General features: G+C 38.7%; 1 protein-coding gene and 1 long non-coding RNA gene across 5 annotated transcripts in view; one reads left to right on the forward strand and one right to left on the reverse strand.

Moving 5' to 3' along the window:
- The window catches only part of LOC101107122 (ankyrin repeat domain-containing protein 26-like), a 78737-nt gene that overhangs the window by 37353 nt on the left and 23808 nt on the right, over positions 1-17576 (forward strand). For 2 of the 4 annotated variants that reach the window (XM_042230430.2, XM_060397171.1), the window contains exons 14-23: positions 1566-1664; positions 2282-2334; positions 2428-2500; positions 6078-6326; positions 6560-6808; positions 7841-7923; positions 11364-11515; positions 11797-11856; positions 12888-13058; positions 14861-14894. In XM_042230430.2, the coding sequence (XP_042086364.2) occupies positions 1566-1664; positions 2282-2334; positions 2428-2500; positions 6078-6326; positions 6560-6808; positions 7841-7923; positions 11364-11515; positions 11797-11856; positions 12888-13058; positions 14861-14894 (1223 nt within the window). The remainder of the gene's footprint in view (positions 1-1565; positions 1665-2281; positions 2335-2427; positions 2501-6077; positions 6327-6559; positions 6809-7840; positions 7924-11363; positions 11516-11796; positions 11857-12887; positions 13059-14860; positions 14895-17576) is intronic. The other 2 variants (XM_060397169.1, XM_060397170.1) reach the window with 1 other exon arrangement.
- Positions 1-17576, reverse strand: part of LOC121816294 (uncharacterized) — an 81243-nt gene that overhangs the window by 28765 nt on the left and 34902 nt on the right. The window lies entirely within an intron of this gene.

The raw sequence follows: 17576 nt of genomic DNA on the forward strand, positions 1-17576 counted from the left end.
TTAGGAAGACATTCAGAACTGCGGTCCCTGGGCGTGCAGAGCAATGTGTCATCCTTTGGGGGAGCGTGGGCATAGGTGCTCAGCTGTAAATGTATGCAAATTGGCGTCATATGAAGTGTTGCTGCTTTCCAGGATGGTGTCACAGGGGACAAAACAAGAGAGTGGGAAAGAAGGAGAGAGTGGGGGATACACTAGGGAGACAAGGAACCTACAGCCTGATAGAGAGTCCACTGGAAAGTTTCCAACTTGTAATGCAGTTTCAGTTTGGGGGGAAAGTGTTAGAGTGAGGAAGTTGAGGCTAAGATTTCAGGAGAATAAATTAAGTTGAAGTAATGTAGAAGCAGACTCCGTATAGACCAAATAGTTTCTCAAATTTTAATTAGTTGCCTGGGGACCTTGTGGGAAGTGCACATGCTGAGCATGAGGTCTGAGATTCTGCATTTCCAACAAGCTCTCCAAGTAGCAAGAGTGTAGCCGTGCATTTGGAGAAGGCAATGGCACCCTACTCCAGTACTCTTGCCTGGAAAATCCCATGGACGGAGGAGCCTGGTAGGCTGTAGTCCATGGGGTTGCTAAGAGTCGGACACGACTGAGCAACTTCACTTTCACTTTTCACTTTCATGCATTGGAGAAGGAAATGGCAACCCACTCCAGTGTTCTTGCCTGGAGAATCCCAGGGACAGGGGAGCCTGGTGGGCTGCCGTCTCTGGGGTCACACAACTGAAGCGACTTAGCAGCAGCAGCAGCAGCAGCAGCCTTGCGTTTAGAGAAATCTGGAAGAAGAGCATTGGCTAGTGCAGGCCATAACAGGAACAAGGAAAAGCATTATTTTATTTTTCTTTCTGAGCGTGTTTATAGCCAGAGGGAAGCAAAGAGTCGAACTAGCAATTACAGGTGTAATATACCATTGCTAAGCAAAGAAGGAAAAGAAGTGGTGGGGATGATCCATAGATAGAATGTAAAGGGGGAAGAATTCAGACCAGGGATCCAGAGATTACCCTTTATAGAGGAAAGACTCTCGTGAAAGGACAAAGGGAGGAAAGTAAGGCTTTAGGGAGATGAGTTTGGAGTCGATGGGGACACTTGAGAGAACTCCTTAGAGATGGCTTCAGTGTATTTACACTGAAAAGAGATAAGATCATTGTTGTTCCCAATAACAAAGGAGGCAGGATGGGGTGCTAGAAATTGGGACAACCCCAGCTACTCCAAGTAACTATAGACATCAAAGATATATGTTGTACTGGTATTTGTTATTCAAATTGGATTAATTTGAATATGGAGGGATTGACTTTTTATTTTTAAGATAACTGATTTTTTGACAGTTGTTTCACAGAAATCCTTTTAAGCATTAGCATGATGTACCCAACCAAACTAAGTTTTGAAACAAAACAGATTGATAGGGTTCATTCCCTAAAGGCTAGAACTGTTATTTTCAATAAATACTACACTGATTTTAAAACATGCAAGATTTTTAACATCTAATAATTCTGTGGCAGTTACATTTATTATTTCCTTTTTGATCATTATATTTCAATGTTGAGAATTTATTGTACATTATTTCATAGGTGTGTCTTATATGCCTTCTTGCGTGAGTGGATTGGGAAATTTTAAGATGGCTAAATTAGAGGAGCCAAGACATGCAGGCATACCAGTAGCCCACATGGGTATGGAAAAAAATGAATATTTTTATGAACCATTTTTCTACAAGTGTATATTCGAGCTAATCAGTTCATTACTCTTTCCCTGATGAGAAATGAACTATACATTCTGGTGAACTGTCATCCCAACAGTGCACTTCTTAAATGACTGGATAGATTGAAGAACATGTTAAATACTTGTAGTATAATGGTGTAAATGTTACTGCTGTATTGCATTCAAGATATACTGGTGCATTTTACCATCAGCTTTCACGGTTATCTTCTTGGGTTCATGATTTGCTCCTCTGATTAAGATTAATTTTCTCCTCATCAGTCAGCATGTTCACATTGGTCTATGTGCTCTTTAATATTTTCTGAAGTCATTGAAAACATGATGTTACTTTTGAAATCTTACTGCATGTTTTGGTAAACCTGTATTCCTGTTTTTTCCTCACTCTCTATAATGGATTCCTATGTCTGTCTTGCCTGTGTCCTAACATCCCCCTAAAAACAAGACACTGAAACCGAATGTATTCAGTGTCAAGGCTGGGCATGAGGATTCTGCTCAGTACTAACTCTGCATGAATGTATAGCTGGCTTTCATATTTACATGTAATTAACTCTATGTCCGTTTTGCCTTTTAGGTTCTCCTGCTGCTGCTGCTGCTAAGTTGCCTGAGAAATGTCCTAATGTGAAGGTAAAAACACTTATGCTTTTATCTTGAATTATGAACTGTGGATTGTATCCTATGTACATTATTTATTAATAACTTGTTTCCAAACCAATTCAGCCCGCAGTCGGAGTGAAAGATTCTGTTCCTAATAAAACAGTCGGAATGAAGGATCCACAAACATCTAGTTCAGGTAAATTTTGCAATACACACTTAACTCTGGCTGCTGCATTGCAGGCAGATGCTTTACCATCGAGCCATCAGGGAAGTCCCTTCTGGAAAGAGGGACACTGAAATACTTGAAATGCTAGCTCTTCGTACTCCTAACTTCTTTTTGCAAATTTAACGGAAGAATTGGACATACATAAGGCAAATGTTATTGTTGGTATCCATGTTTTGAAAAAAAAGATATTTATAAGCATATGAACAAGAAATGTTCAAAATGTAAGCTTGAACTCAAGATGTTTCTGTATATGTTTCAATACCCTTAAGTTCTCAGTTTGGAATCTCTATACTCTCAGGAATTCTCAGAAATTAATTATTAGACTCAAAGATTTTTCAGCAAATTTGGAAAACTCGGCAGTGGCCACAGGACTGGAAAAGGTCAGTTTTCATTCCAATCCCAAAGAAAGGCAATGCCAAAGAATGCTCAAACTACCGCACAATTGCACTCATCTCACACACTAGTAAAGTAATGCTTAAAAATTCTCCAAGCCAGGCTTCAGCAATACATGAACCATGAACTTCCAGATGTTCAAGCTGGTTTTAGAAAAGTTAGAGGAACCAGAGATCAAATTGCCAACATCCGCTGGATCATGGAAAAAGCAAGAGAGTTCCAGAGAAACATCTATTTCTGCTTTATTGACTATGCCAAAGCCTTTGACTGTGTGGATCACAACAAACTGGAAAATTCTGAAAGAGATGGGAATACCAGACCAGCTGACCTGCCTCTTGAGGTACCTATATGCAGGCCAGGAAGCAACAGTTAGAACTGGACATGGAACAACAGACTGGTTCCAAATAGGAAAAGGAGTACATCAAGGCTGTATATTGTCACCCTGCTTATTTAACTTCTATGCAGAGTACATCATGAGAAATGCTGGGCTGGAAGAAGCACAAGCTGGAATCAAGATTGCCAGGAGAAATATCAATAACCTCAGATATGCAGATGATACCACCATTATGGCAGAAAGTGAAGAGGAACTAAAAAGCCTCTTGATGAAAGTGATAGAGGACAGTGAAAAAGTTGGCTTAAAGCTCAACATTCAGAAAACGAAGATCACGGCATCTGGTCCCATCACTTCATGGGAAATAGATGGGGCAACAGTGGAAACAGTGTCACACTTTATTTTGGGGGGCTCCAAAATCACTGAAGATGGTGACTGTAGCCATGAAATTAAAAGACGCTTACTCCTTAGAAGAAAAGTTATGACCAGCCTAGACAGCATATTGAAAAGCAGAGACATTGCTTTGCCAACAAAGGTCCATCTAGTCAAGGCTATGATTTTTCCTGTGGTCATGTATGGATGTGAGAGTTGGACTGTGAAGAAGGCTGAGTGCTGACGAATTGATGCTTTTGAACTATGGTGTTGGAGAAGACTTTTGAGAGTCCCTTGGACTGCAAGGAGATCCAACCAGTCCATCCTAAAGGAGATCAGCCCTGGGTGTTCATTGGAAGGACTGATGCTAAAGCTGAAACTCCAGTACTTTGGCCACCTCATGCGAAGAGTTGACTCACTGGAAAAGACCCTGATGCTGGGAGGGATTGGGGGCAGGAGGAGAAGGGGATGACCGAGGATGAGATGGCTGGATGGCATCACTGGCTCGATGGACATGAGTTTGAGTGAACTCCGGGAGTTGATGATGGACAGGGAGGCCTGGTGTGCTGCGATTCATGGGGTTGCAAAGAGTCAGACGGGACTGAGCAACTGAACTGAACTGAACTGAAGATTTTTCCAGTGTCCAAAAATGCTTATTTGAACTCTGACCTTTACCTAGAGTAAAGCTTCACTTGCTAATATGTCAGCTGTATTTCAGCTTATAATTATTTCATTTTAGTGTTGTTACACAGATGAATGAAGGCCAATCAGATGTTTTGATTAGCAGACTGTGTGTGTGTGTGTGTGTGTGTGTGTGTGTGTGTGTGGTGTCTTTGATTATTAGAAGTAGGGGAAGTAATCATACCTTAGATTCGATTGACATAATCTTTTAAAACGGTGATTCTGAAAGTTTTTGGCTTTAGGTTCATTTTATACTTCTTAAAATTATTGAAAATTCCAAGAAACTTTGTTTAAGTCTATTGTTGTTCACTATATTGGAAAATAAAACTGAAAAACTTAAAATACAAGCACACACAATCATAGTTGCTAATTCCATTAGTCCTTAATGTTATGATATCACATATTGTGTCTCTGAAGAACTCCACTGTGCCCTCAGAATAGAATGAGAATGGAAGTGATGTTTAGTGTTGTTGTGAAAATAGTTCTGACCTCTTGGACCTCCTGACCCAATGGGTCTCTGGACTTCAGTGATTCTGAGGGGACACTTGAGAACCACTGTTTTAAACCATTGAAGTGGTTGGATATAAAATGATAAAAGGGCCCTTCTGTTGACACAGGGTTGTAAGTTTCACTTTTACATTTCTTGCTTTTTTTTTTTTTCTGACTTCTCTTAAGAAATTTAGATCTGACCGTTTTCATTTTTTTGTGGTGTATTCACTCCTGTCTCATGGCCCTCTGTGCTCTTTGGATCCAGTGTGCTCCTAGACTTACCTATTTTCACATGGAAACAATTAGTCACACACCAGGCTATCATTTCTTATATAAGTTTATGATATTTTTGTTTAGTCTTGTGTTCAACCACTGCAACCTCATGGACGGTAGCCCACCAGGATCCTCTGTCCAAGAGATTTTCAGGCAAGAGGCAAGAATACTGGAGTGGACTGCCATTTCCTTCTCCAGGTTATGACATTTATCCAAGGCTTTAAAACTGAGTTCTGACGACATTTCTACATTGAGGAAAGACTGTCTCACTGAAATTAAAGTAGTTGTTGATGGTGGTGGTATTTAGTCGCTAAGTCGTGCCCGACTCTTTGTGACCCCATGGACTGCAGCCAGGCCTCTCTGTTCCTCACCATTTCCCAGAGTTCACCCAAGTTCATGTCCATTAAATCAGCGATGCTGTCCAACCATCTCATCCTCTGCTGCCCCCTTCTCTTCTTGCCCTCCCCTTCTCATCCTGCCCTCAGTCTTTCCTGGCATCAGGTGCTTTTCCAGTGAGCCAGCTGTTCGCATCAGGTGCGCCAAGTATTGAAGCTTCAGCTTCAGCATTTAGGATTGACTGGTTTGATCTCTTTGCTGTCCAGAGGACTCTCAAGAGTCTCTCCAGCACCACAATTTGAAAGCACCAATTCTTTGGCGCTCAGTCTTCTTTGTGGTCCAACTCTCACATGTGACTACTGAAAAAACCAGAGCTTTGCCTGTACGGACCTTTGTCAGCAAAGTGATGTCTTTGCTTTTTAATATGTTGTCTAGGTTTCTACCATTAATTAAAGTAGTACCACTCATTAAAAGTGTTTTTAAAACCATGGTCTCTAGAACACACAATATTATCATGCAAAATTAAATGTAGAATAAATTAGAGATAAATTTTGTTGATAAAATATTTGTATGTTGAAGGAAAATAATAAAGTTCTTATTAAATACAGGTAGTCAGAGTTGTGTTCTTACTCAGATCCTGATAAATGGAGACTTTGTTTTCACATTTTTCAGATTGGGATTTGACTAGTTTGAGCCTCAGTGGTGAGACTTGTCAAAAAGCTGGGCATTTCAAAGTTGATGATCAGCGTCCGCTGGTGTCCCAATCAGTGACCAAAAATCAATCAGCACCCACAGAACTTGGACAGAAGACCGTAACAGATAAAGAAAAGATGAAAAACGCAGCGGTGTTTCTGGTAGGGAATTCCATGTCCCATCACCCGTGCCAGTCCCTGCTGCCAGGAAACAGAGGAAGCAAAGAAGGTAATAAAAATTGAATCCAAGTAATACTAGGAAATAAAAAGTAGAAGCAATGAGACATGCTAGTTAACATCTCTTTATGAATGACAGTGACATGTAAGATAGAGTAACCTCTGAAGGAGTAGTGAGTTTGAGGGGAAGGAGGACGTGGAACTGATTCTCTGAAGAAAGACTTTGTACGAGGTAGTCAGTTGTATTCTTACTCAGATCCTGATAAATGGAGACTTTGTTTTCAGATTTTTCAGATTGGGATTTGACTAGTTTGAGCCTCAGTGGTGAGACTTGTCAAAGAGCCGGGCATTTGAAAGTTGATGATCAGCGTCCGTTGGTGTCCCAATCAGCGACCAAAAATCCACCAGCGCTCGGACAGAAAACCATAACAGATAAAGAAAAGATGAAAAACGCAGCGGTGTTTCTGGCAGGGAATTCCATGCCCCATCACCCGTGCCAGTCCCCGCTGCCAGGAAACAGAGGAAGCAAAGAAGGTAATGCAGAAGCCCAGGGCACTCAGCCGTGCGCCACCTGGGCACGGCCTTACCGTCCTTCTGACGGTTCCAGATTAGATTTTGTGGCAAAATCTACCTTGTGCTGACTCCTTTTATGCAACCTGCCGCCAAACAGTATCTCTTAGCAAGGTGCTTGCATTCTCCCTCTGACCATAGTAATATAATAAATAATAGAATTTGGAAGAAGCAAGTTTGTTTAGGCTAGTATTTAGCATACATCTGAGGGTGGGTAGCAGGATTATATTTAGAACTCTGGGACTCTTTGTGAGACCTAGGCAGACAAGTAATTATTTAAGAAAAATAAAGAATGTTTATACTAAGGTGATTTTTAACAACTTGTCCTCTGCAGTCTAGAAGCCAAGAGAATAGACATGTGAAGAAATGATTTACAGTTCAGATCTATATCTAAGAAGTCTAGAAAGGTACACTAGAAAAATCTACAAAGTACTAAGGTAGCTACAAGGAAAGGGATTCCTCTTTATCAGGGGAAAGAGAGCTGTAATCAAGGGCAACTTCACAAAGCAGGTTGAGTCTTAAAAAATGAAAAGTAATTTGTCAGAAGAGTACAGGGAAGCATTTCAGATGAAGGAACTGATAAAAGCATAAAAAGAGCAATTTTGTAAACTAAGAATAACACTGCAGTTGAAGCTTGGCGTGTTGTTAAAAAGGTTCTGTGATGAAGTAGAGAAGAGACTATACTGTGACTTTATATGTCTGTCCTGTATTTTGAAATTTTGTTTAGTTTCTGATTGTTTTTTTCACTGATGCTTGGGTGAATTCATTAATGAATCTTTGAGGTGTTGTGTGCCTGTATCCTGGTGACATCTAGTATTTCCCAAATGGTTTGTTGAAGTTTTTGATCACTGGAAGTATTTCTTAAAGAAGTAAATAGTCATCTGAAGACAAATATTGACTTACGCTGTCATTTGATACAATGATTTAAATCTGTGTTTTAAATAAAGATTATGTCTTTTATCTAAATATTCTAAATAATTTTAACCAAACATGCAGATTTGTCAGGAGAACTAGACTTGGAAGTGATACTGGAGGAAGAACAAGAAAAACCTGATGGAGATGAAAATAACCGTTTACAGGTAAGTAAAACTATAAATTTAAATTTCTGGTTTAATACCATTTTCTATGCTTTAGCAACACAATACAGTGTGTAACAGAGTCCATAACAAATAAAATTGCCTTTCAAAATTACCCTTTTAGAATTGATAGATAATAATTTAATAGTTTTTATAGCACTTTAATTATACAACTTAAAATACTGTTAGAATCTATTATAATTTATAGTTTATCTTTGGAATCAAGGGAAAAAATTTTTCCTGACTTGTTTACTTCTTCCATTTTTATAATTTCATTTTATGATTAAGAAGGTGATATCAAATACTGAATCATAAGATTACGCAGTTGAAATTATGAACAATATGATGGCCCCTGACCTAGATATATGTAAAGAGAAATCATTCCCAGCGGCTCAAGCTTTTCCATTAAAATCGCCAGCCACTGATGCCAAGATGAAAGATTCATTCTGCCTGTGATCTCGGTACAATTGACTAGGGATGAACATTCAGGGAGAGAGTGGGGTCACAGAATCAACCCTAGTTGCCTATTAAGAGACTCGAACCTTCTAGATTGCACCTTTGTTTTTAGGGTACAAATAGTAACATTCTAATTTATTTCATTTCAGGGTGGGAAATCAGTAGATATTACTAAAAATGCTTTATCCACTTTCTTTGGTGGATATCAGAACATAATATAACTGAATGTAGGGGCTTCCTGGGTAGCTCAGCCTGTAAAGAATCTGCCAGCAATGCAGGAGACCCCAGTTCAATTCCTGGGTTGGGAAATTTCCCTGGAGAAGGGATAGGGTACCCACTCCAATATTGTTGGACTTCCCTGGTGGCTCAGACAGTAAAGAATCTAGTATTCCAAGCATGTCCTGAACAAAAAGAACCCAGTCTCGAAAATGTTTTTTCATCAAATAAACTATAGGTCCCCGGGATATGCTTGTCAGTCATCTTCAAAGCTTTGTTTCAGTGAAAATAAATAGACCTTGAAAGTGATAAACTAGATATTGAACACGTGTTTACCAAAAATGAGGAGAGTTTTTATAATGATGCAGAAAATTAAAAAAGTAGGGGACCAGGTAGCTACATTTGAAGTGAAAGAAGACCAAGAGTTTGATATGTAAATGTCAGACAATATGAGGCAAAATCCCACTAGTTGGAAATTAGACATCGGACAGACACGCCAGTCGAGTCTGTGGCTTGTCTGCTCCGGTAAGATGAAACACGTAATTCAAACAAAAAGTCACGGAACTCCTGCTGTCGTGAAAAACACTGATCAGAAAGGCAAACCAGTACAGGACTGGTTCCAGAAGCCACCGCATGCGGATAATTGCAGGGCTAGTGATGATGAAAGCGTGGAACCCGGTTTAGAAAATGGGAATTCTTCTCCACCGAATAGTCACAGAGCATCCAAAGTGTATCTAAATGAAGAATTACAGGAGGATATGCAGAGGTTTAAGAAGGCAGTAGACATGTTACAAGTAGTGTTGTTAGCTTTGGAAAAAGAACGTTCAGCTTCCAAAAGAGGTAGAGGTTCATTTGCTCTCGCTTTGGTTTTTCCCTTTCTGGATGATCTGGTCCATTTTGATTTCTACTTATGAATAAAGTGGGGTCATCTAAATAGGTAATTGTGTAGAAATAGATTATTTATGCTATCCAAATAATAGGAGTTCAGGAAACTGTTTTCATGGCTTTTGTCCTTCAATCAATCTAATTCTATGTCAGTCTTTCATATGGACTGGGAAACTCATTTAGCTACATACTATGTAACCATCTGAGCCAGAATGAGCACCAAGGAAAGTGTTTAAGGAGTATGATCAACTCCTTAACATTTTGCAGTGTTGTTTTTTTTTTAACTTTGTTGGATTAAAAATAAGTTGCATTTCTACAGAATGGGAAGAAAGCAGAAGCTGAGAGAAGGGACATAAACACGTATTCCCTCTAATCTCTTCATTGTGGTTGAATATGTGTGATCTTCTCTGCTTTCCTCAGTCCCTGGGCACTTAGATTTCCAGCATGGCCAGGATGTTTTTAATAACAAATACATGCACTCCCACATACGCCTTAATCACCACTTTCAGATGTCTCTTTTGAGAGAGACCTCTTTACTATGTTGTTTACTAAAATGTAGTAAGTTTCGACATGTGTGATTTTATCACATAGGTGGTATATGTGTGTGAGAGAGTTGTTCAGTCGTGTCTGACTCTTTGCAACCCCATGGACTGTAGCTGGCCAGGCTCCCCTGTCCATGGATTTCTTCAGGCCAGAATATCTTTGGAGTGGATAGCCGTTCCCTTCTCCACGGGATCTTCCCAACCCAGGGATCGAAGCCAGGTCTCCTGCATTGAAAGCAGATTCTTTAACATCTGAGCCACCAGGGAAGCCCATAGGTAGTATAAACCCTCAGCAAAAAAAAGAAAAAAATATCAAGTGTTTATCTCCAAAGGAAAGAACTGAGGTTTGAGATGCTGTGAGATGTTTCTTTCTTCAGTAGCAGGTTTTTAAACTTGCTTGCTCTTTTGTGTAAGACAAAAAAAGAAAAAAATGTAGCTATTCTAGCTATTCTCCTTTAGAGAAAAAGGAGAATGAACTCTACCCCAACTAATGAATTAAATTACTTTGCCGAAGTCACGCTTTTAACTTACCTGATTCATTTGAGGAATTCATTTGGTAATTTTATCAGATTCAAGATTACAGAATTGTATCACCTCTTTTGGTGCCATAAAATGTTAGGGAAGGCCACTTTAGGGGCTTTGAACAAATCATTTAACCTGTTTTTATTTTAAAGTTGTTATTGGTAAATAGTGGGGCAAAGGTAGATAGTTATTTCTATACCCTCTAGCTATAAATTTGATGGTTATTGAATGTGGAGTTGGGAAGCATTACTTATATTCCAGAATTCCACACTAACTAACACCTCTTCAGTTTCATTCTGCTCCTGTGTTTTGGTAAACTTTGGTTCGTATATTTCAGTGAACACCACCAGGTTTTTGCTATCTCCTGGATCCAAATGAAAAAAGAATTGGAAAAGGCAGTGGGGAAAGAATAGCTTTCGTGCAGAAAGAAGAGAGTTTCCTTTCTGTCTCTGAGGCACTAAGGTGTCACATCCTCTCCATCTGACTGTTTAATGGAAAATCCAGGTGGTAAAGACCAAAGAGGCCAGATGTTGTGTGTTTTTATTTCTCTATCTCTGCCAGTCAGATGGGGAAGACTGGATGTGAATAATTGCATCTTATGAAGAAAGCCTTTCTTGAAATTTTGGGAATTTTGTTTCTTTCCCTCAGAAAGAAGCACATTTTACAAAAATTTCAGTGACATAAGTGATAAAATTAATGTAAGCACAAATATATTTTTATCACTTAAAATCAGGGCAAACGCTGAGTCAAATAATAAATTGAAAACAGAGTCTCTAGAATTAAGTCCTAGCAATTATTCTTAGTGTCAAACTTTCATTAAAGGTTGAAGGAGAAAAGAAGCACAGAAGTAGTGAAGTAAAAGTATCAGACAACGTGTGCGATGCTGCTGCTGAGAGTCGATTGATTCAGCAGAGAAAGAGTGGAGGAAATAACAAGCAGGCGTTTCCTGCTATGGAGAGTAAAGGTTCTGATAGGTAAGCCTATATCAATATTTAACAGTAGGTCATTTGTTACTTTCCTGTAAAATCATTTCTGACTTGAGCTAATGTTTGTGATTTATGAATTTCATATTTTACTAGGGATATAGTTATTTTTAATACTCTTGTCCTTTAGCCTTAATACTAGAGTTACTTTGTTAACATACCACCATGTTACAGTATCAGAGTATTCTGGATTTGACTGCATACTTGCTTTAACCAGTGTGTTATAGATTTAAATTTATTTTATGTCACTAATGAATATCCTTTCATTTCAGTCTGAGGACTTCTTTCAGCATTTCTTATGAGACGGGACTAGTGGTGATGAACTCCCTCAGGTTTGCTTTGTCTGGGACAGTTTTTATTTCTCCTTCATTTCTGAAAGACACCTTTTCTGGATAGAGTACTCTTGGCTGGCAGTTTTCTCCTCCTACCACCTTGAGTATGTCCATGGATGGAGGCCGAATTGTTGTTGGTGGCAGCAGAACTGATGAGGCACCTGCCTTTCATCCATGATGCTGCCGTCACTCATGTGGGTGGTTTACAAGTAAACTGCCCCCTGCCCCGCCTAAATTTGATTTCTTCTTTCATGGTGGACGTGCCACGTCTCATTTTAAAAATCACCTAAATGAAGTGTTGCTTTTTCTTTGAGGGTCTTTTTTTTTTTTTTTTTTTGGCTGCACTGGTTCTTTGCAGCCGCAGTGCTTGGGCTTCCCATTGTGGGGGCTTCTCCTGATGCTGAGCATGGGCTCTGGGGTGCTGGCTTCAGTGGTTGTGGAGCACAGGATTCATTGCTCCTCAGCTGACCAGGGATCAAACCTGTGCCCCCTGCATTAGCAGGCAGATTCCTAAGCACTGGAGTACCAGGGAAATTCCTAAATTAAACATTAATGTATTTAAAAGCAAAACAAAAAATATAGTGTGAATCTAATTATGGCTCCCATGTCTAAGAATCATCATGTTTAGCCAGTGGACTCCAGGTTTTCAGTGGAGCCCTTGAGGTTCTTCCCAAGGTCTTTCCAGATGCATCTCTCTACTTTCTTCCATGTGTTTTATACTCTTCCTTCCAGATTCCTAGGAAACGACCTAGATGCTATGTGTCTGATCTGGGTACTCACATTCTAATCTCCAGTAGAATGATTTCTTGCTTTTCTCTTCCTGTTGACCTCCTCTCTTCACTTCTGTAAAGCCTTCCTTATTTCACTTATCACTTTCTTGTTTTCTTGCATATGGTTGGTACTTCATAACTATTTTGTGAATTAATCAATGACTTAATCTGGGTAAGAGTTGGAATTTTACAAGAATTGTTTTTTTATTCTTTATTAGTCGAATTATTTGAAAACAATGCTTTTTTGTGGACTTTTTAAAGTAGTGATCGTGGTGTGCCCAGGAAGGAAACAGAGAAAAAGAACAATGGCAAATGGACACAGGACGAACGTGTGATTGCACCAATATTGAAAAAGACCGATTCACTGACTGGTGGCCTGCTACACGTGAATGATGACAGCATTTTAAGGAAAGTGGATCAAGATGATGGCAGGTAACATGGACAAATTCTTTATTTCTAGGGGAAGAAATATTAGCACTGAATACTTCTTCTGGAAATAGAGCAGCATAATATAGTATACAGGCCAAGAGAAGAGAATCCTCAGTTCTACTGGATGAACACTGCAGAAGGGTTAAGGAGAGGACCTGTGCCTTTGGCAGGAAGTCGTTTCAGTAAATAGTCCACTTGGAAGCTGGACTGTAGTGAATACACATAAACAGCTCCGTAGGGAGTACTTCCTGGAAGAGGCAATGGAGAGACCTGGATGGTAACTGAAGAGGAATGTGGAGCTCAAAGGAGTTTGTTTCTTGTTTTATGTTAAGACGGGAGTTTGTAGAGTGTGTATGCTGTTGGAAATGAGCCAGCAGAGGAAGTGTTTATTGAGTTTAATCTTATTTGCATTTCCAAATTAGAAAGCTTATTGATTGTATGACATTATCTGTAAACTATTACAATAAATTAATTGTACATTCTTATTATTGTACGTGATTATTATGTACATATGTACTTCTGCTCATATGTAGTTTTTGGTAAGGGCTTGTTCATTGGCTCTGAAGCATAATATTCTTATGTAAATGAATATGTAGATGATTACTTAATTCTATCATACATAGATTTTTAAAAATTATATAATCATGAATTTACAAATACTTAGGTTATACTGAATAGGATTTAATCATTCCTTGATGATTCTAGTTGATAGTATCATCATGGGTAGCTATGATTTTTCTGAAACATCACATCATATTAACTTCATAGTTGTTTATAGCTTCCAGGGAAAAGGGGAGGATTTTGTTTATTTTCAATAGAAACAATTAACAATCTTTTACAGTTTATTACTTTGGGTGATAAAGATCTAAATGGCAAAAACCATGCTTCCTGTACTAAAAGTGTCGTTAACACATATTGTGTGCTCAGTAAGTGTATGTCAGATGCATGAAGAAACAGCAGAATGGGTGAATCAATGTGTATTGATGGATTTCTTTACAAAAAACAAATCTTTATTGAAAGTAGATTTCCTACATCTAAATATTGCCTACATCTAAAGTCTTTTTGTTTTGTTAGAAATATGTTTTAAGATTCAGAATTATCATTTGTAGTTATAGCTAGACATGAAATAATAATATAGATTCATTTTGGTATCATATTACTTAAAAAGACTTTTCAGTATCACTTTCTCAGCATATTTTGGAACAGCAGTGTTGAGGCCAGATTTCCTGGGTTTGAATACTGGGCTGTTGGTGAACTGCTGTGTGGTCTTGGGCAAGTTCCTCGGCCTTTCTTTGCTCCATGTCTTCCTAACTAAAGGATCTAATATATTACCTATCTCCAAGAATGATCGTGAGGATTAAAATGCCTTTAAGACATGTCAAATGCTTGTAATAATGCATAGCCATTGCATAATAAGCCCTCAAAAAGCTAATATCATGGTGATAAAAAAAATGGGTTTCTTTCTTATAAGGACTTAGGGAATACTTCCAAAATAGGTTTTATTGTCATAAAAGTTAGTTCTTATTAAAAATGAGAACTGCAAAAAAACCCTGGAATACTGCTTCTATCACATAATGCAAGTAATGTTAGGTTTTTCCTTTTCCTTTGATCTAAATTTAATGTTTTATTAATATTACAGATATTTTTTCTTTTTCCTTTAATGCTACTCTTTTTTGTTGTTTCATCCCTTTATAGAAATTACTTATGAATGCAAAGATGTTATATAAAAAAACAAATGTTAAGGTATTGTTTATATTTTTGAGTTATTAAATTTTAGTCTGAAAAGAATCATTTGTTTTTTTTAGGACTGCAGGGAAAACAGCATATGAAAAGAAGAAGGTATAGTAAAAAAAAATTAACTTTAAAATATATTATCCTCTAAAAAATACTTTGTAAAAGGAATGGTGGCAAAATAGAAAATCTTCCTTTGCTGAAGAGACATTTACTTTGAAAACATAATTTAGAACTCTGTTGATAAAGTTATCCTATTGATAAAAACCTGTTCTTTTAAGAAGGCTCTGCTTTTGCTTTGATAAAGATATTTATCACCTTTGTACACTTGGTATATTTCATACATATTTTAAGGACATTGTGAACCAGTATTATTTATGTGTAGGTCAAAGAACAAATTAACTACATGAATGACCTTGATGACTTAACTCAGTCATCTGAAACTGCTTCCAAGGATGGTGATATGCTTTACTCTAAAAGTTCCCCGTTGCCATCTGGCAGGTGGCTGAGGGTCATGGACCCCCTCCCCCTGTGCTTGTCAGCCCTCGTCCACCTGCTCCATGAACAGCTCAGAGCTGGCTCCAGCGTTCCCAGCTGGGTTCTGCCTCACAGTAGAGTCCTCAAGGACAGCTGTGTTTAACTGGTGTCCTCAAGAGGTGCAGGAACGCTCCCCGTGGATTTTTTCCAGTTGGTTGTCCTTCATTCTGCAGAGTTCCTGAGTGGCATCTCAGAGCAGAGGAATTCACTCCCCCACCCAATGTCCCTCTCAAACGAAGACCGGGTCCCATGCCCAAGGTCCTAGCAGCAGATCTCCCACAACAAAAAGCTCTCAGGAAGAGCTTGGGAAAGTAGTATTTGTAATTCAAATCCATTTGCCTACAGCAGTCAGGTAGGGAGGGACACACCATGGCCTCTTCCAAGGACAGGCCTTTAATATTTTCCATAGGAATTGATCTCAAATTTTTGCAACTGTCTATCAGATCCGGGACCCTGATTGTGGTTTAGGCCAGGACCGTGTGTGCTTCACTGATGACGGCATTACCCGACCAAAAGTCCCCCTGCTCTGGAGTGAGCGTGTCGGTCACACCATGCACGTCATCATCTTCAGCGTCTAAATCAGAGTCTGTTCTTGGCTCCACTGTCATTTTTTTAACCAGTACCCTACCAACGGCCTTTTCATGTCATTTACAGTTTTTCAATTGGTAAAAATTGCGACATCAGTTGTAAAAATACTTTTGTACACTTTAAAAAGTTGTTTCTTTGGAATAAATTTATAAAAGTCCCCCTCCCACCAAGGAAAAAAAAGTAAAAAATCTCTTGCTCCTAACAGTAGGTATTCTGGCATTTGGTAGAGATTTCCCTTCCTTGATAGATGATTAGGTTAGTTTATCACTTCCACTGAAGGTAAGGAGGAAACTATAGGCAGTTCAGAGACCACATAGGAAGTCATTCTTGTACTTGTATAAAATGAACCCTCTGCTCTGTGTAGTGTCCTGTGTCAGTACAAGGAAACAGTGATACATATGCCATAGTATACATTTAGTGATAATTATGTTTCTCATTGTATTTCCCCCATCTTACTATTTTAAACAGTATGAAGAGAGAATGAAAGTTATTGCAGCAGCAAATAATCTCATGATTCTCTAAGACCTCTCTAAATTTTGCCTTATTTACCATTAGTGTATATACCATGAATGAAATAGGAGGATTATTTTGTATTGATATGTTTGTACTAGAGAATTGACTGTGGTTTGATGTAAGAGGACTCACAGAGTCAGAAGACCTGGTGAAAAGCCTGCAGCTTACTTACATAGTTTTAACTTCTTCCTTTCCAGAATCATTATAGCTAATGAGTTAATTGATGTTTGTAGAAGTGCTTAGTACAGTTGTCAGTAGGTATAAGCCTGTAATTGCCTCTTAAAATGTTAGAGAGGTAGCATATTCTCAAGAAAACAATTTTTGTATGAAATTGCATTTATTTAAATATATACAGAGCTAAGGCTCTTACTTGAAGTAGCTGTATAGGAGGTATTAGATGTAGTGTTTTTAAAGGCAGCGAGTGGTGTTGTTATGGAATTATAATTGATTTACAATATTCTGTTAGTTTCAGGTATACAGCACAGTGATTCAGACATATATGTATATATGTGTGTGTATATTATACAAATGGGGCTTCTCTGCTGGCTCAGACAGTAAAGAATCCACGTGCAATGCAAGAGACCTGGGTTTGATCCTTGGGTTGGGAAGATCCCCTGGAGGAGGAAATGGCAACCGACTCCAGTATTCTTGCCTAGAGAATCCCATGGACAGAGGAGCCTGGTGGGCCACAGTCCATGGGGTCGCAAAGAGTTGGACATGACTGACTAACACACACACACACACACACACACACACACACACACACATTCCTTTTCAGATTCTGCTTGTAGAATATTGAATGTAGCTCCTTATGTTGTACAGTAGACCCTTCCTGGTTATTTTGTATACACTTGTCTGTATATAAAATGGTATGTGTTAAACCCAGCCTCCTAATTTATCTCTTCCCCTACCCCCTTTCCCTTATGGTGAGTAAGTTTGTTTCCTGTGTCTGTGGGTCTCTTTCTGTTTTGTAATAAGTTCCTTTTAGATTCCACATATACACAGTATGACTTGTCTTTGTCTGACTTACTTCGCTTAGTGTGATCATGTCTAGGTCCGTCTTTGTTGCTGCAAATAGCATTATTTCATTATTTTTTATGGCTTCATAATTTTCCATTACATAAATATTCCACATCAGATACAAGTTTTAAG

Source organism: Ovis aries, chromosome 13 (genome assembly GCF_016772045.2).
Source record: "Ovis aries strain OAR_USU_Benz2616 breed Rambouillet chromosome 13, ARS-UI_Ramb_v3.0, whole genome shotgun sequence".
In the NCBI taxonomy this organism is placed as follows: Eukaryota; Metazoa; Chordata; class Mammalia; order Artiodactyla; family Bovidae; genus Ovis; species Ovis aries.